At 43.9% G+C, this 23,257-nt stretch overlaps 4 protein-coding genes across 12 annotated transcripts in view; 3 read left to right on the forward strand and 1 right to left on the reverse strand.

Annotated features, from left to right (window-relative positions):
• The first annotated feature begins 1,580 nt into the window (after nucleotides 1–1,580).
• yipf6 (Yip1 domain family, member 6) lies at nucleotides 1,581–4,035 on the forward strand. Of its 7 annotated transcripts, none has more exons than XR_015709262.1 (3): nucleotides 1,581–2,029; nucleotides 2,778–3,514; nucleotides 3,603–4,035. XR_015709262.1 is itself a non-coding variant. In XM_087779538.1 (2 exons), exons 1-2 carry the CDS (start codon nucleotides 1,697–1,699, stop codon nucleotides 3,117–3,119), a joined length of 675 nt encoding a protein of 224 aa, XP_087635664.1. In that variant the 5' UTR covers nucleotides 1,581–1,696; the 3' UTR covers nucleotides 3,120–4,035. The 7 variants fall into 7 exon arrangements, 1 of the variants encoding a protein (XP_087635664.1); XR_015709263.1 differs by having other exon boundaries at nucleotides 2,778–3,330; nucleotides 3,383–4,035; XR_015709265.1 differs by having other exon boundaries at nucleotides 2,778–3,282; nucleotides 3,383–4,035.
• Nucleotides 4,036–4,326: 291 nt separating this feature from the next.
• On the reverse strand, nucleotides 4,327–8,223 carry dtd2 (D-aminoacyl-tRNA deacylase 2). 2 transcript variants are annotated; one of them, XM_087779540.1, is made up of 4 exons: nucleotides 8,097–8,223; nucleotides 6,433–6,546; nucleotides 6,291–6,360; nucleotides 4,327–4,748 (listed from the first exon to the last, which is right to left on the reverse strand). In XM_087779540.1, exons 2-4 carry the CDS (start codon nucleotides 6,535–6,537, stop codon nucleotides 4,441–4,443), a joined length of 483 nt encoding a protein of 160 aa, XP_087635666.1. In that variant the 5' UTR covers nucleotides 6,538–6,546; nucleotides 8,097–8,223; the 3' UTR covers nucleotides 4,327–4,440. The 2 variants fall into 2 exon arrangements, with proteins under 2 accessions (XP_087635666.1, XP_087635667.1); XM_087779541.1 differs by having other exon boundaries at nucleotides 6,433–6,558; nucleotides 8,097–8,182.
• nubpl (nucleotide binding protein-like) lies at nucleotides 7,637–11,968 on the forward strand. 2 transcript variants are annotated; one of them, XM_087779536.1, is made up of 12 exons: nucleotides 7,637–7,978; nucleotides 8,065–8,210; nucleotides 8,386–8,530; nucleotides 8,596–8,630; nucleotides 10,125–10,215; nucleotides 10,272–10,311; nucleotides 10,374–10,464; nucleotides 10,522–10,615; nucleotides 11,308–11,393; nucleotides 11,477–11,597; nucleotides 11,690–11,772; nucleotides 11,831–11,968. In XM_087779536.1, the coding sequence occupies exons 1-12, from the start codon at nucleotides 7,939–7,941 to the stop codon at nucleotides 11,891–11,893; spliced, it is 1,035 nt and encodes a 344-aa protein (XP_087635662.1). In that variant the 5' UTR covers nucleotides 7,637–7,938; the 3' UTR covers nucleotides 11,894–11,968. The 2 variants fall into 2 exon arrangements, with proteins under 2 accessions (XP_087635662.1, XP_087635663.1); XM_087779537.1 differs by having other exon boundaries at nucleotides 7,963–7,978; nucleotides 8,048–8,210.
• Nucleotides 11,969–15,858: 3,890 nt separating this feature from the next.
• Nucleotides 15,859–23,257, forward strand: part of arhgap5 (Rho GTPase activating protein 5) — a 14,025-nt gene continuing 6,626 nt past the window's right edge. The window contains exons 1-2 of the mRNA XM_087779362.1: nucleotides 15,859–16,071; nucleotides 19,484–23,257. The exon at nucleotides 19,484–23,257 is cut by the window's right edge and continues 92 nt beyond it. Of these exons, the coding sequence (XP_087635488.1) occupies nucleotides 19,648–23,257 (3,610 nt within the window). The 5' untranslated portion in view covers nucleotides 15,859–16,071; nucleotides 19,484–19,647. The remainder of the gene's footprint in view (nucleotides 16,072–19,483) is intronic.

Raw genomic sequence — 23,257 nt, forward strand, 5'->3', positions numbered from 1 at the left:
AACACTCACCTGGTGAACTTGGAGACGGAAGCTTCCACTGGGACGACGGCCGTGGATCGGTGGCCCCTCTTTTAAAGGAGACCCGGGCTCAGCCTGGGGGGTCTGGAGGGTCTGGGGGGCGTGGCTCAGGGATCACACAAGTCCAAATAAGAGGCGGAAGGGAAGTGGTTTTCATCATAGAAGGAATCGAAGGCTTCCCCAAAGTGAGTCCAACACACGTCTGAATGAACGTGGTTCGATTCATCGAAGACACACTTTAAAGACACAATCACACTTGTTGTGTGTCTCGTTTAAAATATTCAAAAGTCGTTTATGTTTTGATTATTTTGATTATTTTGATAACTTTGTATTTTTGCTCCTTAGTGAACCTAAAATCACCTCCAGTCTGACGACCACTGGTGTCTTGTTAAGGAGATGACAACATAAGAATGTCTGCATGCCGACCAGCTGTGTGTGTGTGTGTGTGTGCGTGTGCGTGTGCGTCTGCGTGTGTGTGTGTGTGTGGCAGGGCTGCGTCCTGATTGGCTCGTCCGTCTCCTTGTAGGGTTGTGCAGATCTGTCGAGTCATTGATGAGCGACTCGGCTCCATATTTGTGTGTGTAAGTGTTTACTTCACATACGTCGAACAATGTTAGTGTTTTTAATATCTAAGTATTTATCTAGATTATTGTGTTTCTAAGACGGTCTTGACTCATTCATTCGTAGTTCAACACAAACAACAACAGTTTCATTCACTTTAAGTCACGAATCCTTCAGACACACAACCTTTATCTAACAATGTGTCACGGTTAAACAAATATAAAGGAGTTTATTGAGCCTGTAACTGAAGGAAGAAACATATATTCTTAATTAGAACTTCTAGTTTTGACAGATTTATTCATATATTAATCAACATCAACCTCATATTATAAAACATAATCATAAAACATTTATTGTCAACATAGTAAACACAACTCAGGAATTTGTTAAGGTAAGGTAAGGTAAGGTAAGGTAAAACTTTATTGATCCCTCAGAAGGTCTCCTTCGGGAAATAGTTTTTTTCCAATAGCCACAAAAAATACAGTAATTTTTCATTAAAAAAAATCAAAATAAAATAAGAACAAGAACAAAGAGAAATAAAGAGAAAGAACAAGATGATACGATCTAAGTCTAAAGATAAAGACAAAGAAGTTATGGTGGCATTTTACATGAAAGAATGATATAATACGAATTAAATTAAAAAATATACGTATATCTTATAAAATACATGTATTTATACTCACTGGTCAAATCAGAATCAGAAAAATGTTATCGATAGTATCGTAAAAACAATACAGGATGTTTTTGTGGTGTTCACACGTTATACAATTAAGAAAAGTGATATTAAGGTATATTATAAGCAGGCTTAAATAGTTAATTATATATATATATATATATATATATTGTTAAGTCATTGAATACATTTGAATGAAATAAACATTCCGTTGAGTTTAGTCAAGAAACTAAGTGATTAATCAACAGAGATTGCGACCTCGCGTGTGCTCCCCTTCCGGGCCACCAGGGGGCCTGCAGCGCTCGTGAGACACGCCATTCCCTGTAAAACGCGACAGAAGAAGAAAGGCGGAAGTAAACAAGCCAGTGACGTGGATCCGAGTCTAACCAGATCCTCCAGGACTCGACTTAAGTCTCCTGGACTGAACCGGACCTGGCGACCAACATGGCTGACGCCTCCAGACCGTTCGCGGGTCTGTCGGACGTGTCTGTGCCTGAAGACACGCTGGTGGAGGGCGACATGTCGAGGCCCCTGGGGACCAGCTCCAGCTCCAGGGACGACGAGCTCTCCACGCTGGACGAGCCCGTGAAGGACACGGTCCTGAGGGACCTGCGCGCGGTGGGCAACAAGTTCGTCCACGTCCTGTACCCCAAGAAGAGCTCGAGCCTCCTGCGGGACTGGGACCTCTGGGGACCCCTGTTGCTGTGCGTCACTCTGGGCCTGTTGCTGCAGGGAGGGGCTACTGAGCAGGAGCAGGGGGGGCCACAGTTCACTGAAGTGAGTAGTTTAGCATCATCATCTTCATCATCATCATCATCTTCATCATCACCATCATCTTCATCATCATCATCATCATCATCTTCTTCATATTTATCTTCTTCTTCATCTTTATCTTCTTCATCTTTATCTTCATCTTCATCATCTTCATCATCATCACCATCATCTTCATCATCACCATCATCTTCATATTTATCTTCTTCATCTTTATCATCATCATCATCATCATCTTTATCTTCTTCTTCTTTATCTTCTTCTTCATCTTCTTCATCTTTATCTTCTTCATATTTATCTTCATCATCTTCATCATAATCATCTTAATCTTCATCATCATCTTCATCATCATCATCTGTTGTGATCCGTGTTTAGTTCCTAAAGTAATCAGATTACTGACTAGTTACCGACTATTTGATTTTGACAGTAACTCAGTTGGATCACAAGTTACTTTAAAACTACACACAACAAAATATATATATTGTTTCATCAAAACACAAATACTAGTAAAATACAAAACAAAGTAAACACTGTTAAAAACACTAATATAATACAATAAAAGCAAATGAACAAGTTAAGGTTAAAGATATGACTGAGGACGAGAGGATACAGTGAGTCCAGCAGCTTTTAAAGCCATATTTTGTTTTGAAAACAAATGAAATCAGTTACGACTTCGTCAAGAAGTGATAAAGAGGATCTTAATAAATACTTCTTGATACACAAGTGTGTACTCAGTGGTTCTGGTTCTGCTCAGGTGTTCGTGCTGATCTGGTTCGGGTCCGTGGTCATCACGCTCAACTCCAAGCTGCTGGGCGGGACCTTGTCCTTCTTCCAGAGCCTCTGCGTCCTCGGCTACTGCGTCCTGCCTCTGACCGTCGCCATGGCGATCTGTCGCCTGGTTCTGCTGGGCGGCTCCGGACCCGTCAGCTTCGCCGTCCGCCTGGCCGTGGTCACGGCGTCCTTCGGCTGGTCCACCTTCGCCTCCACCGCCTTCCTGGCCGACAGCCAGCCCCCCAACCGCAAGGCCCTGGTGGTGTACCCCATCTTCCTGTACTACTTCGTCATCGGCTGGGTGGTCCTGACCTTCTCGCCCTGAGGTCCTGACCTTCTCGCCCTGAGGTCCTGACCTTCTCGCCCTGAGGTCCTGACCTCCTCGCCCTGAGGTCCTGATCTCCCTCCTCGCCGTGAGGTCCTGACCTCCTCGCCATGAGGTCCTGATCTCCCTCCTCGCCCTGAGGTCCTGACCTCCTCGCCCTGAGGTCCTGATCTCCCTCCTCGCCCTGAGGTCCTGACCTCCTCGCCATGAGGTCCTGATCTCCCTCCTCGCCGTGAGGTCCTGATCTCCCTCCTCGCCGTGAGGTCCTGACCTTCTCGCCCTGAGATCCTGACCTTCTCGCCCTGAGGTCCTGACCTCCTCGCCCTGAGGTCCTGACCTCCTCGCCCTGAGGTCCTGACCTTCTCGCCCTGAGGTCCTGACCTCCTCGCCCTGAGGTCCTGACCTTCTCGCCCTGAGGTCCCGACCTTCTCGCCCTGAGGTCCCGACCTTCTCGCCCTGAGGTCCCGACCTTCTCGCCCTGAGGTCCTGACCTTCTCGCCCTGAGGTCCTGACCTCCTCGCCCTGAGGTCCTGACCTCCTCGCCCTGAGGTCCTGACCTTCTCGCCCTGAGGTCCTGACCTTCTCGCCCTGAGGTCCTGACCTCCTCGCCCTGAGGTCCTGACCTCCTCGCCCTGAGGTCCTGACCTTCTCGCCCTGAGGGCGGAACCTTCCGGACCCGTTTTCATTGGTTCTGGTGTTGTGTACGAAGGATTGTCTTTAAAGTGTATTTTGATTAAAAACTCAACTTCTCTGAAAACTAGTTCTCACTCGAACTCTGACGGAACCGAACGAGGTTTACATTCCGGACCAGCAGGAGGCGCTGCTGCACCTTTTTCTTCAGTGTGACCCAGAATCAACTTGATTTGTTTGGTGGAAGATTTTGTTTGTTTATTATTATTAAAAACATTTAAAAGTTGCTTTAGTTTCGCTTTTTAAATAGAAGTAATATGTTTGCATTTAATTTTATTGAAAATATTTTTTGGGGGAAAAACATGAATGAAAATATATTTGAAGAAACTTTTATTGAATATTTTCCTTTGAAGAAACTTCGTTAAAATTGTAAAAATTGTGATTAAAAGTAAATTGTTTTGTTTGTAACTTTTTGTTTGGAATAATTTTTCGATGGAAAATATTTTTGGGTTGAAACGACTTTAATGATTTGTTTTCATTAAATATTTCTATATTAAATTAAACATATATAACGAAGTTTGTTTTAAGTTTTATATTCTTTTATTGAATTTTTTTATCAAAACAACATTTTTGATGAAATCAAACTTCGACCCTGAAGAAACCCTCAGACTTCAAACATCACTCGCGCTCCTCAGAACTCCAGCAGGTGAGTGAAGGCTCCGTTGGTCTTCAGCTCCAGGACTTGTCTGTTCCCGTAGGTCCCGTGTTGGACCAGAACCTCGGACCCGCTCAGCGCCTCCTCGCACTGGGTCACGAAGGCTCGGTACAGACGAAGCCCCGCCTCCTTCCCGATGTTGTGGTGGTACTGGACCGAGCGACCTTTGACCTTCCCGCCCAGCGTGGCCTGAGGAACCACCAGGACGCTGCCGGGCAGATCCAGAACCGAGACCAGGTCCCCGGAGTCGGACTCGCAGAGTTTCAGGTTCAAGACGGACGAGACTGAGAAGAAGATGTTTGAGCCTCAAGTGTGTGTTTCACTGGAATATGAGTGTGTGTTTGTACGTGTGTGTGTGTGTGTGTGTGTATAGTGTGTGTGAAAGATTGTATGTGTATATAGTGTGTGTGAAAGATTGTATGTGTATATAGTGTGTGTGAAAGATTGTATGTGTATATAGTGTGTGTGAAAGATTGTATGTGTATATAGTGTGTGTGAAAGATTGTATGTGTATATAGTGTGTGTGAAAGATTGTGTGTGTGTATAGTGTGTGTGAAAGATTGTGTGTGTATATATTGTGTGTGAAAGATTGTGTGGGTGTTTGTACGTGTGTGTGTTTCACTGGAATATGAGGGTGTGTGAAAGATTGTGTGTGTGTGTGTATATAGTGTGTGTGAAAGATTGTGTGTGTATATAGTGTGTGTGTTTGACATGCGGTTTATTCGTGTGTGTGTGTGTGTATGTGTATATATTGTGTGTTAAAGATTGTGTTGGTGTGTGTACGTGTGTGTGTTTCACTGGACTATGAGGGTGTGTGAAAGATTGTGTGCGTGTTTGTACGTGTGTGTGTTTCACTGGAATATGAGTGTGTGTGAAAGATTGTGTGTGTGTGTGTACGTGTGTGTGTTTCACTGGAATATGAGTGTGTGTGAAAGATTGTGTGCGTGTTTGTACGAGTGTGTGTTTCACTGGAATATGAGTGTGTGTGAAAAATTGTGTGCGTGTTTGTACATGCATTTATTCGTGTATGTGTATATATTGTGTGTGTTTGTACGTGTGTGTATGTGTATATAGTGTGTGTGAAAGATTGTGTGTACGTGTATATAGTGTGTGTAAAAGGTTGTGTGTATATGTACATAGTGTGTGTGAGTTTGTCAACATGTGTGTGTGTGTGTAGGTGTATATTTGTACATGTGTGTATTTGTCTACATGTGAGTGAATGTGTTGTGTGTAGGTGTGTATATGTATGTGTGAGTGAGTGTGTTTGTCAACATGGGTTTATTTGTATGTGTGTTTGTATATGTATACGATTGTGTGTTTGTCAACATGAGTGTATTTGTATGTGTGTTTTTTTGTATTTGTGTATATGTATACGAGTGTGTGTGTGTTTGTCAACATGGGTTTATTTGTATGTGTGTTTGTATATGTATAGGATTGTGTGTTTGTCAACATGAGTGTATTTGTATGTGTTTTTTTGTATTTGTGTATATGTATACGAGTGTGTGTGTGTTTGTGTTTGTATTTGTCTATATGTATACGAGTGTGTGTGTGCTTGTCAACATGTGTGTATTTGTATGTGTGTGTTTGTATTTGTCTATGTGTATACGAGTGTGTGTGTTTGTCAACATGTGTGTATTTGTATGTGTGTGTTTGTATTTGTGTATATGTATATGTATACAAGTGTTAGTGTGCATTTGTGCATGAGTGAGTGTGATGGTGTGTATATGAGTGTAAGTGTGTGTACATGTGAGGTTGTGTTTGTACAAATAAGTGTGTGTGTGTACACACGACTGTGTAGTTGTGTGTAGTTGTGTCACGTGACTCACGGATCTTCGGCAGCATCTCCTCTGAAGCTCCTTTAAGGAAACACACGTAGATCACGATCCCTCGCTGCACCTGCGCACACGCGAGCTTCATGTGTGAGTGTGTGTGTGTGCGTGTGTGTCCAGTTGTGTGTTCGTGTCTCACCTGGACCCACTGCGCCCCCTGCTGTTCCTCCGCGGGCTTCACCTGCAGCCTCGCACTGACACACTGTTGCAGAACCAGACGAACCACCGGACCTGTGGCCTCCATGCTGCTCACCTGTGGACACACCTGGTGACGTCATTTAAGAAAGACATCCGGGTCACTCACTGTGTTACGTGTGTTTACTGTTCACTCGTCAACGAATAATAAAAAACTAAAAAATCTCTCCAGGAAGTTTTTTACTTCGGTCAAATGAACCGCGATCCAGCCGCAACTTTAAAAAAAAAACTTGCGCTTTTGTGAAGGTGTTACGGTAGTGAGAGAAGGATCTACGTCACTATCAGTGATAAGGTAAGATAAGGTAAAACTTGATAGATTTACAAGTTTATAAGTTTCATGTATTTTCACTGCAGAAATATTCATTTATTGTCAATTTAGTTCAGTGTATTATTGTCGCTGTTATTCAAGCTCAATATATTTTAATTCTTATTTTAAAAATACTTAATTATTGACATATTGACGCACGTACTTAGAAAGTAGGATTTTTATCAAATATTAAGGTTTTTTTTTAAGAATTCAAATATATTGAGCTTGAATAACAGCGACAATAATACACTGAACTAAATTGACAATAAATGAATATTTCTACAGTAAAAATACATGAAACTTTATTAATACTTCAAAACCTGCTGAACATGAAAGTAAAGTCACATCTTATTATAAAACATAAACTTTAATATTTGACAAACAGCGTTCTAAGCAAAAATAACGTCACAAGTCAGTAATTAAATTATTTAAACAACCGTAACTTAATTATTTTGCAAGAAAACAACATAATAAACGGGAAAATATAACAGATCAGCAGAAAATAAATAGTTTATAGTTCCACCGCTACCGTAACACCTTCACAAAAGCGCAAGTGTTTTAAAGTTGCGGTGTAGGTACAAATGTTGTCCGCCCACTTCCTACGTGATGACGTCACACACGGCATATGCGAACGTCTCTTTAAAATATTTTTTATGGGTTAAAGAAACGTCAACAGAAGGTTTACATGATACTTTTTACCTCATAAAACATTTATATTGACGTCATAATCACTTTCCGTTCTTTCATTTCCTGGTCTGATGACACACGTGACTTTGAGACCAACGGAAGTGACGAACAATAACAATAACGCACAAGTGTACACCTCTGTACTCTACCTGTCTGTAGTTCGGATCATAAAAACCTCAGTAATTATTTACTTTTCATTTCGATTTTTTTTCTTCCCGATTTAAATCAATTATTTAATGTACATAAGCGAATTATTTCGGAACTCGAATGTTTGTATTGCATTGTACAGTTGTGCGTTATTAGTCAAACAGCTTCAGAACATCGTCTTTTTGTCGATATAAATGTTTTATGTGGTAAAAAGTATCATGTAAACCTTCTGTTGACGTTTCTTTAATCCATACAAAATATTTTAAAGAGACGTTCGCATATGCCGCGTGTGACGTCATCACGTAGGAAATGGGGGGGGGGGCAGAATTTCTACCTACAGCGGCTCACAGTAAGTTTTGTCCATAACATTTTTTAAATAAAGGTTGTTTTGATCACGTGACTGCGCTGAGCGACGCAGCGCTGACGCTCTCGAAGGCTCGAGCAGGAGGAGGAAGATGGCGACCTACTGTGCGGCTCTGGCGCGCCTCCTGCGGGCTCCTCTGAGGACCACTGCTCTGCTGCGACCCCCCAGAGACCCCCGGCGACCAGCGGCCTGTTCTCTGCACCTCTCACGCCCTCAGGTGGGTCACGGACGACTGTAAGGAACGGCGTCAAGTTAGACGGCAAACCGGAAGCTGTCATACGACACTTCCGGATTGTTTATAAACAAGCTTTTCGAAATTATTTTTTTTTTACACAAAATGGACGCGTAGTTGAATTAATGTAACGAGTGAACACACATGTGTTGACACTCAGAGGGCGGAGGATGGAAACTCGCTGCAGGAGCGGCAGAAGCAGATCATGTCACGTGGTCTCCCGCGACAGAAGCCCCTCCCTGGGGTCAAGCAGGTGCTGGTCGTGGCGTCAGGTAAAGGTGGCGTCGGCAAGTCAACCACTGCAGGTATGATGACGTCACACTCATGACGAGTTGGATTCCTGCTGACTCATGTTTCCTTGACCTCACAGTGAACCTGGCGCTGGCCATGATGAGCAACGATCCGGTGAGATTTAGAAGAGTGTGTGTGTGTGTGTGTGTTTGTGTTGTGTGACTCTATTGTATCATCAGTGTGTTTGTGTGTTGTTGTGATGTGTGACTCTATTGTATCATCAGTGTGTGTTGTTGTTGTGATGTGTGACTCTATTGTATCATCAGTGTGTGTGTTGTTGTGATGTGTGACTCTATTGTATCATCAGTGTGTGTGTGTGACACTATTGTATCATCAGTGTGTGTGACTGTCTGTGTGTGTGTGACTCTATTGTACCATCAGTGTGTGTGTGTGACTCTATTGTATCATCAGTGTGTGTGTGTCACTATTGTATCATCAGTGTGTGTGACTGTCTGTGTGTGTGTGACTCTATTGTATCAGTGTGTGTGACTCTATTGTATCATCAGTGTGTGTGTTGTTGTGATGTGTGACACTATTGTATCATCAGTGTGTGTTGTTGTTGTGATGTGTGACTCTATTGTATCATCAGTGTGTGTGTTGTTGTGATGTGTGACTCTATTGTATCATCAGTGTGTGTTGTTGTTGTGATGTGTGACTCTATTGTATCATCAGTGTGTGTGTTGCTGTGATGTGTGACTCTATTGTATCATCAGTGTGTGTTGTTGTTGTGATGTGTGACTCTATTGTATCATCAGTGTGTGTTGTTGTTGTGATGTGTGACTCTATTGTATCATCAGTGTGTGTGTTGCTGTGATGTGTGACTCTATTGTATCATCAGTGTGTGTTGTTGTTGTGATGTGTGACTCTATTGTATCATCAGTGTGTGTGTGTTGTTGTGATGTGTGACTCTATTGTATCATCAGTGTGTGTGTGTTGTTGTGATGTGTGACTCTATTGTATCATCAGTGTGTGTGTGTTGTTGTGATGTGTGACTCTATTGTATCATCAGTGTGTGTGTGTGTGACTCTATTGTATCATCAGTGTGTGTGTGTGTGTGTGACTCTATTGTATCATCAGTGTGTGTGTTGTTGTGATGTGTGACTCTATTGTATCATCAGTGTGTGTGTGTGTGACTCTATTGTATCATCAGTGTGTGTGTGTGTGTGTGTGTGACTCTATTGTATCATCAGTGTGTGTGTGTTGTTGTGATGTGTGACTCTATTGTATCATCAGTGTGTGTGTGTGTGTGTGTGTGACTCTATTGTATCATCAGTGTGTGTGTGTGACTCTATTGTATCATCAGTGTGTGTGTGTGTGTGTGACTCTATTGTATCATCAGTGTGTGTGTGTGTGTGACTCTATTGTATCATCAGTGTGTGTGACTCTATTGTATCATCAGTGTGTGTGTGTGTGTGACTCTATTGTATCATCAGTGTGTGTGTGTGTGTGACTCTATTGTATCATCAGTGTGATACTAGTTGATGTTTAATATTATGATTTATTTCATTAACGTCTACATGCAGGTGGAATTGAAAAAAAATAAAATATTTTATATAATTATATTTTTATTTGTGTGTGTGTGTGTGTGTGTGTGTGTGCGCGCGTCAGAGTGTGACTGTAGGTCTCTTGGACGCAGACGTCTACGGACCTTCTGTTCCGCGTCTGATGAACCTGAAGGGAAACCCTGAGCTGAACCAGAGTAAGATCCTCCAGCAGGTGTCTGTCAATCAAACGCTCACCTGATCTGCTCCTCAGGTAACCTGATGATCCCTCTCACCAACTACGGCGTGTCTTGGTGAGTCAGTCTTCAGGCTGGAAACTGTGGCTCCGCCCCCTGAACTCCTCTCATCCAATCAGCATGTCGATGGGCTTCCTGGTGGAGGAGGACGCTCCCATCGTGTGGCGAGGTCTGATGGTGATGTCGGCCATCGAGAGACTCCTGAGACACGTACGTCCTTCACTCAGGTGTAAATGTGACCTTCAGTGATGTCATGGGTGGATGCAGGTGGACTGGGGGTCTCTGGACTACCTGATCGTTGACATGCCGCCAGGGACCGGGGACGTCCAGCTGTCAATCACTCAAAACATCCCAGTTGCAGGTACAGAAAGACTCACCTGTGAAGACTTTGATTCACCTGTGATGACTTTGACTCACCTGTGAACGCTTTGAACTCACCTGTGATGACTTTGACTCACCTGTGATGACTTTGACTCACCTGTGAACACTTTGAACTCACCTGTGGTGACTTTGAACTCACCTGTGATGACTTTGAACTCACCTGTGATGACTTTGAACTCACCTGTAAAGACTTTGAACTCACCTGTAAAGACTTTGAACTCACCTGTGAATGCTTTGATTCACCCGTTGTGACTTTGACTCACCTGTGAACACTTTGAACTCACCTGTGAACACTTTGAACTCACCCGTTGTGACTTTGACTCACCTGTAAACACTTTGAACTCACCTGTGAACACTTTGACTCACCTGTGAACACTTTGAACTCACCTTTGAACACCTTGAACTCACCTGTGAACACTTTGAACTCACCTGTGAACACTTTGACTCACCTGTGATGACTTTGAACTCACCTTTGATGACTTTGAACTCACCTGTTAACACTTTAAACTCACCTGTAAACATTTAAACTCACCTGTGATGACTTTGACTCACCTGTGAACACTTTGAACTCACCTGTAAAGACTTTGAACTCACCTCTAAAGACTTTGAACTCACCTCTAAAGACTTTGAACTCACCTGTGAACACTTTGACTCACCTGTACATACATGTAGGAGCGGTGATCGTGTCTACGCCACAAGACGTTGCTCTGCTTGACGCCAGAAGAGGAGCTGAGATGTTCAAGAAGGTCAACGTACCTGTGAGTGTGTGTCTGTGTGAGTGTGTGTCTGTGTGAGTGTGTGTAACTGACAAACGGTAACACAGGTGTTTGTGTTCTGGAAGGTTCTGGGTCTGGTTCAGAACATGAGTGTGTTCATGTGTCCCAACTGTCATCACCCGACTCACGTGTTCGGTTCTGATGGAGCCAAAGAGTTGGCCCGGAAACTGGGAGTCAAACTACTCGGTAAGAACACACACGTGGACACACACACGTGGACACGCACACATGGAAACACACACCTTGCTGAGAACTGATGTGTGTGTCTACCTGTCCAGGTGATGTTCCTCTACACATCAACATCAGGGAGATGTCAGATCTGGGTCGACCAGTGGTCGTGTCGTCCCCCGACAGTGCTGAGGTTTGTGTGTGTGTAAGCGTGTGCGTTTGTCACATGTTGAAGTGTGTTGTTGTTGCAGGCCATGGCGTACAAGAAGGTGGCGTCCTCGGTCGTTCAGTCCCTGAAGGATCTGGTCACGTGACAGGAAGATGATTCAGTCCATGTTCAGATGCGTCTTCATTTCAAATCATTTTTAAATAAACATGTTTGGTCTCAACTGTCGAGTGATTTCACTTCATGTGAAGAAAACACGCTTGTGATGATGTCACTGATGCCCCACGTGTTGAATGATGATGTTGATGATGGTTTGATGAAGGTGATGATGATGATGATGATGATTTTGATGATGATAAGAATTTGATGATGTGATGAAGGTGAAGATGATGATGATGATGAAGATAGTGGAGAGGGTGATGATGATGAAGATGATGAGAATTTGATGATTTGATGATGATGAAGATGATAAAGATAGTGGGGAGGTTGATGATGAAGATGATGATGATGAAGTTGATGATGATGATGGTGATGAAGATAGTGATGGTGATGATGATGAAGTTGATGATGATGATGGTGATGAAGATGATGGTGATGGTGATGATGATGAAGTTGATGATGGTGATGAAGATGATGATGATGAAGATAGTGATGGTGATGATGATGATGATGATGATGAAGATAGTGATGGTGATGATGATGAAGAAGATGATGAAGTTGATGACGAAGATGATGAAGATGAAGATGATGATGATGATGAAGTTGATGACGAAGTTGATGAAGTTGATGAAGTTGAAGATGATGATGAAGATGATGAAGTTGATGATAGTGATGATGATGATGATGATGAAGTTGATGACGAAGATGATGAAGATGAAGATGATGATGAAGTTGATGACGAAGTTTATGAAGTTGATGATGGTGATGAAGATGAAGAAGTTGATGAGTGATGATGATGATGATGATGAAGATGATGATGAAGTTGATGAAGTTGATGACGAAGTTGATGAAGTTGATGATGGTGATGAAGATGAAGAAGTTGATGAGTGATGATGATGATGATGATGAAGATGATGAAGATGATGATGATGATGAAGTTGATGACGAAGTTGATGAAGTTGATGATGGTGATGAAGATGATGATGATGGTGATGAAGATGATGGTGATGAAGATGATGAAGTTGATGATAGTGATGATGATGATGAGGATGAAGTTGATGACGAAGATGATGATGATGATGATAGTGATGAAGATGATGGTGATGAAGATAGTGATGGTGATGATGATGATGAAGTTGATGACGAAGATGATGATGAAGATGATGAAGGTGATGATGATGATGATGAAGTTGATGAAGTTGATGATGGTGATGAAGAGGATGATGATGAAGATGATGATGATGATGAAGTTGATGGTGATACAGATAGTGATGGTGATGGTGATGATGATGATGAAGATGATGATGATGAAGTTGATGATAATGATGAAGATGATGATGATGAAGTTGATGATGATGATGGTGATGATGATGGTGATGAAGATGGTGATGGTGATGAAGTTGATGACGAAGATGATGATGATGATGATGATGATGAAGATGATGACGAAGATGATGAAGATGAAGATGAAGTTGATGAAGTTGATGACGAAGTTTATGAAGTTGATGATGGTGATGAAGATGATGATGAAGATGATGAAGTTCATGATAGTGATGATGATGATGATGATGATGAAGTTGATGACGAAGTTGATGAAGTTGATGATGGTGATGAAGATAGTGATGGTGATGATGATGACGAAGATGATGATGATGAAGATGATGATGATGATGATGAAGTTGATGACGAAGATGATGAAGATGAAGATGATGATGAAGTTGATGATGATGATGACGATAGTGATGGTGATGAAGATGAAGAAGATGATGATGATTATGAAGTTGATGACGAAGATGATGAAGATGAAGATGATGATGAAGTTGATGACGAAGTTGATGAAGTTGATGATGATGAAGATGAAGAAGTTGATGAGTGATGATGATGATGATGATGAAGTTGATGATGAAGATGATGAAGATGAAGATGATGATGATGATGAAGTTGATGACGAAGTTGATGATGATGATGATGAAGATGATGATGATGATGAAGATGATGAAGATGATGAAGGTGATGATGATGAAGTTGATGAAGTTGATGATGGTGATGAAGAGGATGATGATGAAGATGATGATGAAGTTGATGATGGTGATAAAGGTGATGAAGTTGATGGTGATACAGATGGTGATGATGATGATGATGATGATGAAGATAGTGATGGTGATGAAGATGGTGATGGTGATGGTGATGATGATGATGATGAAGATGATGAAGGTGATGATGATGATGATGAAGTTGATGATGGTGATGAAGATGATGATGATGAAGATAGTGATGGTGATGAAGATAGTGATGGTGATGATGATGAAGATGAAGAAGATGATGATGATGATGAAGTTGATGACGAAGATGATGAAGATGAAGATGAAGTTGATGATGATGATGATGAAGTTGATGAGGAAGATGATGATGATGATGAAGATGATGATGAAGATGATGAAGGTGATGATGATGATGATGAAGTTGATGATGGTTATGAAGAGGATGATGATGAAGATGATGATGATGAAGATGAAGATGATGATGATGATGATGAAGTTGATGATGGTGATGAAGATGATGGAGTTGATGGTGATGAAGATAGTGATGGTGATGATGATGATGATGATGAAGTTGATGATGATGATGGTGATGAAGATAGTGATGGTGATGAAGATGGTGATGGTGATGAAGATGGTGATGGTGATGATGATGATGAAGATGATGAAGATGATGAAGGTGATGATGATGAAGTTGATGATGGTGATGAAGATGATGATGATGAAGATAGTGATGGTGATGATGATGATGATGATGAAGATGATGATGATGAAGATAGTGATGGTGATGATGAAGATAGTGATGGTGATGATGATGATGATGATGATGATGAAGTTGATGACGAAGATGATGAAGATGAATATGATGATGAAGTTGATGATGAAGTTGATGACGAAGTTGATGAAGTTGATGATGAAGATGATGGTGATGAAGATAGTGATGGTGATGATGATGACGAAGATGATGATGATGATGATGATGAAGATGAAGATGAAGATGAAGATGATGATGATGAAGTTGATGACGAAGATGATGAAGACGAAGATATAGATGATGATGATGATGATGAAGTTGATGACGAAGAAGATGAAGACGAAGATATAGATGATGATGATGATGAAGTTGATGACGAAGGTGATGAAGATGAGGATGATGATGAAGTTGATGACGAAGTTGATGAAGTTTATGATGATGTGATGACGAAGATGATGATGATGATGAGGATGAAGTTGATGACGAAGTTGATGAAGTTGATGATGGGGATGAAGATGATGGTGATGAAGATAGTGATGGTGATGATGATGACGAAGATGATGATGATGATGAAGTTGATGACGAAGATGATGAAGATGAAGATATAGATGATGATGATGATGATGATGAAGTTGATGACGAAGATGATGAAGAGGAAGATATAGATGATGATGATGATGATGATGATGATGATGAAGTTGATGACGAAGGTGATGATGATGATGATGAAGATGATGAAGTTGATGACGAAGATGATGAAGAGGAAGATATAGATGATGATGATGATGATGATGAAGTTGATGACGAAGGTGATGATGATGATGATGATGAAATTGATGACGAAGATGATGAAGAGGAAGATATAGATGATGATGATGATGATGATGAAGTTGATGACGAAGTTGATGATGAAGATGATGAAGATGTTCAACCATGTATAAGTTTATATGATGATGTCAGAGATCAGGAGGTCATGAAGGTGATAATGTGACGTAACAACGATGCTGATAAGGCAGAGTGACAGTTCAGTCCCAACACACACACACACACACACATCTACACACACACACACACATATCTACACGCGCACATAAACACACACCTACACACCCACAGAGAGAGAGAGAGAGAGAGATGGCAGAGCGACCTTGCCTCACAGTGAGGAGAGAGAGAGTCGCCATTACTGCTCCGTGGCTTGTGTTGGGAGTCTCCCAGATCCTGGTTCCGACCCTCGGCTAGTCGACGGTGCAGCAGCACCCCAGGTCCCCGGGACCCGTCCGACCAGAACCAGAACCTCCGAGCACGGGAGCGGCGTGACGTCACTGCTGGACTCACTGCGGGACGAGTTGGTGGATCTGGGAGCGACCATGTTAGGTTTGTACACTTCTGGGTCTGGACTTGTTCGGAACACTCGGTCGGGTCACCAGCACCGCGCGGGGCCAGGCTAGCGCGGGTCAGGACCGTCTTGTCTCGGTGCTAGTTTGACCCGAGATGTTGCTGGAGCGTGTTTGTTGCTACTGCGGCTAACGTTAGCATTAGCCTCGGTGCTAACATGCTAACCGGCTAACGCTGCTCCAGAAAAGGTATTTTCTCTCCCGGGACTCTGTGGCCGAACCTCTGCTGGGGCTCGTGGGTTCGGACAGTTCGGTGGACGCTCTACCGAACCTCCCCCGGTGTGGTCAAGGTTCGTTGACTTAGTGACGCATTTATTTCAACTTGAACCAAGTTTATGTGTTCAATAGATTCAGGATCAAACGAACACACACAAAACACGTCGTTGGTGTGTGACGTCATGATGGTTAGAAGTACCTGAGCTCTGTGGGGGGGATTTATGATCTAGACCTCCGCCCCCCACCTGGACCTGGACGAACCTTCCGTGTTGTGGTCCATGAAAGTCTGTGATTCCCACGTTAGTTCTGTTTACTTCAGTGGTGAGAGTTTCTGTTTTCACTCTCAATCTAACATTTATATTTTCAATCTAACATTTATTTTTTTCAAATCTCAATCTAACATTTATATTTTCAAATCCCTATCCAACATTTATATTTTTAACTCTCAATCTAACATTTATATTTTTAACTCTCAATCTAACATTTATATTTTTAACTCTCAATCTAACATTTATATTTTCAATCCAACATTTATTTTTTCAATCTAACATTTATTTTTTAAAATCTCAATCTAACATTTATATTTTCATTCTGACATTTATTTTTTCAACTCTCAATCTAACATTTATGTTTTCAATCTAACATTTATATTTTTAACTCTCAATCTAGCATTTATATTTTTAACCTTCAATCTAACGTTTATATTTTCAATCTAACATTTATATTTTCAATATAAAATTGATATTTTTAACTCTCAATCTAACATTTATATTGTCAATCTTACTTTTCTATTTTTAACTCTCAATCCAACATTTCTATTTTAACTCTCAATCTAACATTTATACTGTCATCCCTCAATCTAACATTTATATATTCAACTCTCAATCTAACATTGATATTGTCATCTCTCAATCTAACATTGATATTGTCATCTCTTAATCTAACATTTATAGTTTCAAGCCAACATTTATATTTTCAACTCTCAATCTAACATTTATAGTTTCAATCTAACATTTATATTATCAACTCTCAATCTAACATTTATATTTTAAATCTAACATTTATATTTTCAACTCTCAATCTAACATTTATATTTTCAATCTAACATTTATATTGTCATCTCTCAATCTAACATTGATATTGTCATCTCTCAATCTAACATTTATATTTTCAATCCAACATTTACGTTGTCAACTCTCAATCTAACATTTATATTTTCAATCTAACATTTATGTTGTCAACTCTCAATCTAACATTTATATTTTCAATCTAACATTTATGTTGTCAACTCTCAATCTAACATTTATATTGTCATCTCTCAATCTAACATTTATATTTTCAATCCAACATTTACGTTGTCAACTCTCAATCTAACATTTATATTTTCAATCTAACATTTACGTTGTCAACTCTCAATCTAACATTTATATTTTCAATCTAACATTTATGTTGTCAACTCTCAATCTAACATGTATATTTTCAATCTAACATTTATGTCGTCAACTCTCAATCCAACTTGTAAGTCAGGAAACCCATGTGATGTTGTGTTATTGTTGTGAGACACACACTGGAAGTCGCTCTTGATGGTGATCTATGACGCGGGCTGATGACATCATCATCGTCTGACGCAGGAACAGTTCAGTCCCGATAACGACGAGGTCTGAAGTCGAACCTTGTGGCACTTCCTGCTGGTGTGGGTGTGTTTGATGAGTGAACCTGACATACCTGCTGGGCCTGATGACATCACCAGGTGTTCTGTAGGCACGTGGTGATGAAGGGCGTGTTTGACTCTCTGTCAGCTTTATTTTGTTTTTGGTGGGTTTTTTTTAAACTCTGTTAGCTTTTATTTGTTTCTTGGTGTTTTTTAAATCTCTGTTGGCTTTTATTTGGTTTTTGGTGGGGTTTTTTTAAACTCTATTAGGTTTTATTTAGTGTTTGGTGTTTTTATTTTATTTTGTATTTTGTGTCAGGTGACATCCATGACGTCACTTCCTGTTTCACTTAGTCGCCTGCTTCAATTTTTTTTTGATATTTTGATTGTTCTTCTCTTGACTGTTGCAAATTAATTCCCGGCCTCTAGATGGCAGCAGTCATTACGTCCTCCTCCACTGTTGAAGGTAGAATGATGACTGAGGACGAGAGGATACAGTGAGTCCAGCAGATTTTAAAGCTGATATTTGGACATATTTTGGTTTGAAAACAAATGAAAGTAGTTACGACTTCTTCAAGAGTCATGTGGTCTGTAAATACTACAACACCAGAGTCAAGTACTGGACAATACTACACATATATACTTGTTACTACACTATCACAACACCAGAGTCAAGTACTGGACAATACTACACATATATACTTGTTACTACACTATCACAACACCAGAGTCAAGTACTGGACAATACTACACATATATCCTTGTTACTACACTATTACAACACCAGAGTGAAGTACTGGACAATACTACACATATATACTTGTTACTACACTATCACAACACCAGAGTCAAGTACTGGACAATACTACACATATATGCTTGTTACTACACTATCACAACACCAGAGTGAAGTACTGGACAATACTACACATATATACTTGTTACTACACTATCACAACACCAGAGTCAAGTACTGGACAATACTACACATATATACTTGTTACTACACTATCACAACACCAGAGTGAAGTACTGGACAATACTACACATATATACTTGTTACTACACTATCACAACACCAGAGTCAAGTACTGGACAATACTACACATATATACTTGTTACTACACTATCACAACACCAGAGTCAAGTACTCAACAATACTACACATATATACTTGTTACTACACTATCACAATACCAGAGTCAAGTACTGGACAATACTACACATATATACTTGTTACTACACTATCACAACACCAGAGTCAAGTACTGGACAATACTACACATATATACTTGTTACTACTCTATCACAACACCAGAGTCAAGTACTGGACAATACTACACATATATACTTGTTACTACACTATCTCAACACCAGAGTCAAGTACTGGACAATACTACACATGTATACTTGTTACTACACTATCACAACACACTGGTGTGCTGTCCAGGGTGTCCCTGAAGGATCATAACTAATGAGAAACTTGAGTCTGTGGTGAGTTAACGGCGTGTCTTGTGTGTCGCAGGAAGGTGATACCGGAGACGTCAGCTGCTCCGCCGCAGCTCAACATGCAGTCCCAGGGATTCACCGACGACTGACCATGAACTCGCAGCACTGACCTCTGGGATGAAATCCTGATTTGCTTCTTTTTTTGGATTCGACAAATCTAGCGATGACTGGGTTGATATAATGGCCAAGAACAAAGATGTCCGCCCTCCAATATTTGCCATCAGCGTGGTCGGCCTCTCCGGGACGGAGAAGGAAAAGGGAAACTGCGGCGTCGGCAAGTCCTGCCTATGCAACAGATTCGTGCGCCCAGAAGCCGACAGGTACTACCCGGAGCACACCTCGGTGCTCAGCACCATAGACTTCGGCGGGCGGGTCGTGAACAATGACCACTTCCTGTACTGGGGGGACGTGTCCCACCGCGGCGAGGACGGCCTGGACTGCAAGATTCAGGTGACGGAGCAGACGGAGTTCATCGACGACCAGACGTTCCTGCCTCACCGCAGCACCAACCTGCAGCCGTACACCAAGCGAGCGGCCGCGTCCAAGCTGCAGTCGGCGGAGAAGCTGATGTACATCTGCACCGACCAGCTGGGCCTGGAGCAGGACTTCGATCAGAAGCAGATGCCGGACGGGAAGCTCAACGTGGACGGCTTCGTGCTCTGCATCGACGTCAGCAAGGGCTGCAACAGGAAGTTCGACGACCAGATGAAGTTCGTCAACAGCCTGTACTCGCAGATCACCAAGACCAAGAAGCCCATCGTGGTGGCGGCCACCAAGTGCGACGAGAGCGTGGAGCAGCACCTGCGCGACCTGCAGGCGTTCGTCGCCAGCAAGAAGAACCTGTTCCTGGTGGAGACGTCGGCCCGCACCAACATCAACGTGGACCTCTGCTTCAACGCGCTGACCCAGCAGATGGACAAGACCCGCGGGAAACCCAAGACCGTGCCGTACATCGAGGCCCACAGGATCCAGCGGCAGCACGTCGCCCTGGTGTCCGACCGGTTCGAGAAGCTGATGAAGCAGACGGTGAGGGACTACCACAACACGTGGACCACCGTCGTCAGCAACATGAGGGGCCACCCCGACTACGAGGAGTTCATCACCCTGGAGGGCACCAGGAAGGGCAGGAACATGTACACCAAGCACATCTCGCTCCTGAAGCACGAGCACATCAAGAGGCGCAGGGAGGAGTACCTGACCACGCTCCCCAAGACTCTCAACAACCTCCTCAACAACCTGGAGGAGGTGGAGCATCTCACCTGGCCGGAGGCCCAGAGCCTGATCCGAAACCACTCCGACTTCCACTACTGGTTCGTGGTCCTGGACCAGGCGCCCTGGGATGAGACGGACCACATCGACAACAGCGACCGCAGGATTCCCTTCGATCTCCTGGACACGCACGACGGGGAACGGATCTACCACAACCACGTCCAGCACCTGCTGTCTGAGAAGAGGCGGGTGGAGATGAGGGAGCGCTTCAAGAAGACACTGGACCGGGTCCACTTCATCAGTCCCGGTCAGCCGTGGGAGGAGGTCATGTGCTTCGTCATGGAAGACGAGGCCTACAAGTACATCACAGAGTCCGACAGGCGGGACGTGTACGCGCGGCACCAGCTGGAGATCGTCGAACGGGCCAAAGAGGAGTTCCAGGAAATGCTGTTTGAACATGCGGAGCTTTTCTACGACCTTGACCTCAACGCTACCCCCAGCCTGGTGAAGATGAGCGAGATCCACAGCGTGCTGAACGAGGAGCCGAGGTACCGGTCGCTGCAGAAGCTGGCCCCGGACCGTGAGTCGCTGCTCCTCAAACACATCGGCTTTGTGTACCACCCTACCAAAGAGACGTGTCTCAGTGGACCCAACTGCGTGGACCTGAAGGTGGAGCAGGTCCTGGCCAACAGGCTGGTGCAGCTGGACCACGGGCGCTCCAACCTGTACTACAACAGTGCCAACGTCAACAAAATCAACCTCTGTCTGCTCGGGAAGGAAGGACTGTCCCAGGAGTTGGCCAACGAGATCCGGGCCCAGTCCACGGACGACGAGTACACGGTGGACGGTAAGATCTACGAGCTGGAGCTCCTGCCCGTGGACGTGAACTCCACGCTGTTGTTCAGCCACACCTGGTTGTCCACCTTCAAGCCTCACGGTTGCTTTTGTGTCTTCAACTCCATCGAGTCCCTCAACTGCATCGGGGACTGTATAGGACGGATCAGGGCGGAGGTCACCCAGAGTCGAAGAGACCGTTTCTCTCAGCCTCTCCCCTTCATCCTGATCCTGGCCAACCAGCGGGACCTCGTCTGCAAGAACGTCCCCATACTTCGGCACCAGGGTCAACAACTCGCAAACAAGCTCCAGTGCACCTTCGTGGACATCCCGTCTGGAGCCTTTCCTCGGAAGTTCACAGAGTTCCAGATCAAGCAGGGTCTCCGAGCCATCCTTGAGGGTCTAAAACATAACTTTGACCTGTTGACCCCGCTGCCTTCCATCAAAGACATGTCGGAGACGGACCTGAGGATTGTCATGTGTGCCATGTGTTGGGACCCGTTCAGTGTGGATCTGATTCTGTCCCCATTCCTCGACTCGCACAGTTGCAGCGCGGGTCAACCTGGTCAGAGCAACACCCTGATACTGGACAAGATCATCGGAGACACCCGGAGACGGATCCAGGTCACCATCCTGTCCTATCACTCGGCCATCGGCGTCCGCAAGGACGAGCTGGTCCACGGCTACATCCTGGTCTACTCCGCCAAACGCAAGGCTTCCATGGCGACGCTGAGGGCCTTTCTAGCCGAAGTCCAGGACGTGATCCCGGTCCAGATGGTGGCCATCACCGACAGCCAAGCGGACTTCTTTGAGAACGATTCCATCAAAGAACTGATGACCGAGGGGGAACATATTGCTACAGAGATCGCGGCCAAGTTCACGGCCCTCTACTCGTTGTCCCAGTATCACAGGCAGACTGAGGTTTTCACTCCCTTCTTCAACCAGGTCTTGGACAAGAAGTCCCACATAGAGACCTCCTTCCTACTGGACAGCTCTTCTCGAGAGTCCACGGCTCTCACCAGTGACGAGGTCTTCCCTACCTCCCCCCACAGCCACTCTCCCGCCTACAACCCCTACTACCCAGAGTCGGACGATGACAATGAAGCCCCGCCCCCCTACAGTCCCATCGGGGACGACGTCCAGCTCCTGCCCACCCCCAGTGACCGGGCCAAGTACCGCATCGATCTGGAAGGAAACGAGTACCCGACTCAAAGCACACCGATCGGAGATCACGAACGCAACCACAAAGTGCCTCCGCCTGTCCGGCCGAAACCGGCTCTATCCAAGCCCGGCGTGAGGAAACTGGACCCGAACCTCCTGAAGACGATCGAGGCCGGAATGAGAAGCAACCGCAGATCGACGAGGGGGCCCTTGATGCACGGCGAGGACGTGGAGGCCTCGGAGAACTATGCAGACCCCGTGGACACGCTGCTCAGGTCCAGGGGCTTCAACAGCGAGGACATCTACGCGGTTCCGGACGACGCCCACAGTCGTCTGGTGAAGGTCCGAGGAGGGGAGGAAGAGAACGGCTTCGACCGGCGGTCCCAGGCAGGACGACGACCCTCCAAGTACAAGCACCGCTCCAAGATCCTCTTCAGCAAGACCAAGATGTACCAGCGCCGGTTCCACTCGGACAGCGACGGCGAGGAGTCCGGTCCCGCCACGCAGAAGAAGAAGAAGGGACGAGCCCAGCGGGGGAGCGAGGAGGACCCCCTGCTGTCGCCCGCCGACCCCTGGAAGGGAGGGA

Source organism: Callionymus lyra, chromosome 18, assembly GCF_982586985.1.
Source record: "Callionymus lyra chromosome 18, fCalLyr1.hap1.1, whole genome shotgun sequence".
In the NCBI taxonomy this organism is placed as follows: Eukaryota; Metazoa; Chordata; class Actinopteri; order Syngnathiformes; family Callionymidae; genus Callionymus; species Callionymus lyra.

Excerpts from the sequence above, each read along its gene's own strand:
- yipf6 (XM_087779538.1), top strand. The coding sequence starts at position 1,697 with ATGGCTGACGCCTCCAGACCGTTCGCGGGTCTGTCGGACGTGTCTGTG. Across the intron at positions 2,030-2,777 it reads GGGGGCCACAGTTCACTGAA|GTGTTCGTGCTGATCTGGTT; the intron begins GTGAGTAGTTTA and ends GGTTCTGCTCAG.
- dtd2 (XM_087779540.1), bottom strand. The coding sequence starts at position 6,537 with ATGGAGGCCACAGGTCCGGTGGTTCGTCTGGTTCTGCAACAGTGTGTC. Across the intron at positions 6,361-6,432 it reads AGGGGGCGCAGTGGGTCCAG|GTGCAGCGAGGGATCGTGAT; the intron begins GTGAGACACGAA and ends GCGTGTGCGCAG. Across the intron at positions 4,749-6,290 it reads GGAGATGCTGCCGAAGATCC|TCTCGTCCGTCTTGAACCTG; the intron begins GTGAGTCACGTG and ends TCTTCTTCTCAG.
- nubpl (XM_087779536.1), top strand. The coding sequence starts at position 7,939 with ATGGGGGGGGGGGCAGAATTTCTACCTACAGCGGCTCACA. Across the intron at positions 8,631-10,124 it reads CCATGATGAGCAACGATCCG|AGTGTGACTGTAGGTCTCTT; the intron begins GTGAGATTTAGA and ends TGCGCGCGTCAG. Across the intron at positions 10,312-10,373 it reads ACCAACTACGGCGTGTCTTG|CATGTCGATGGGCTTCCTGG; the intron begins GTGAGTCAGTCT and ends TCATCCAATCAG.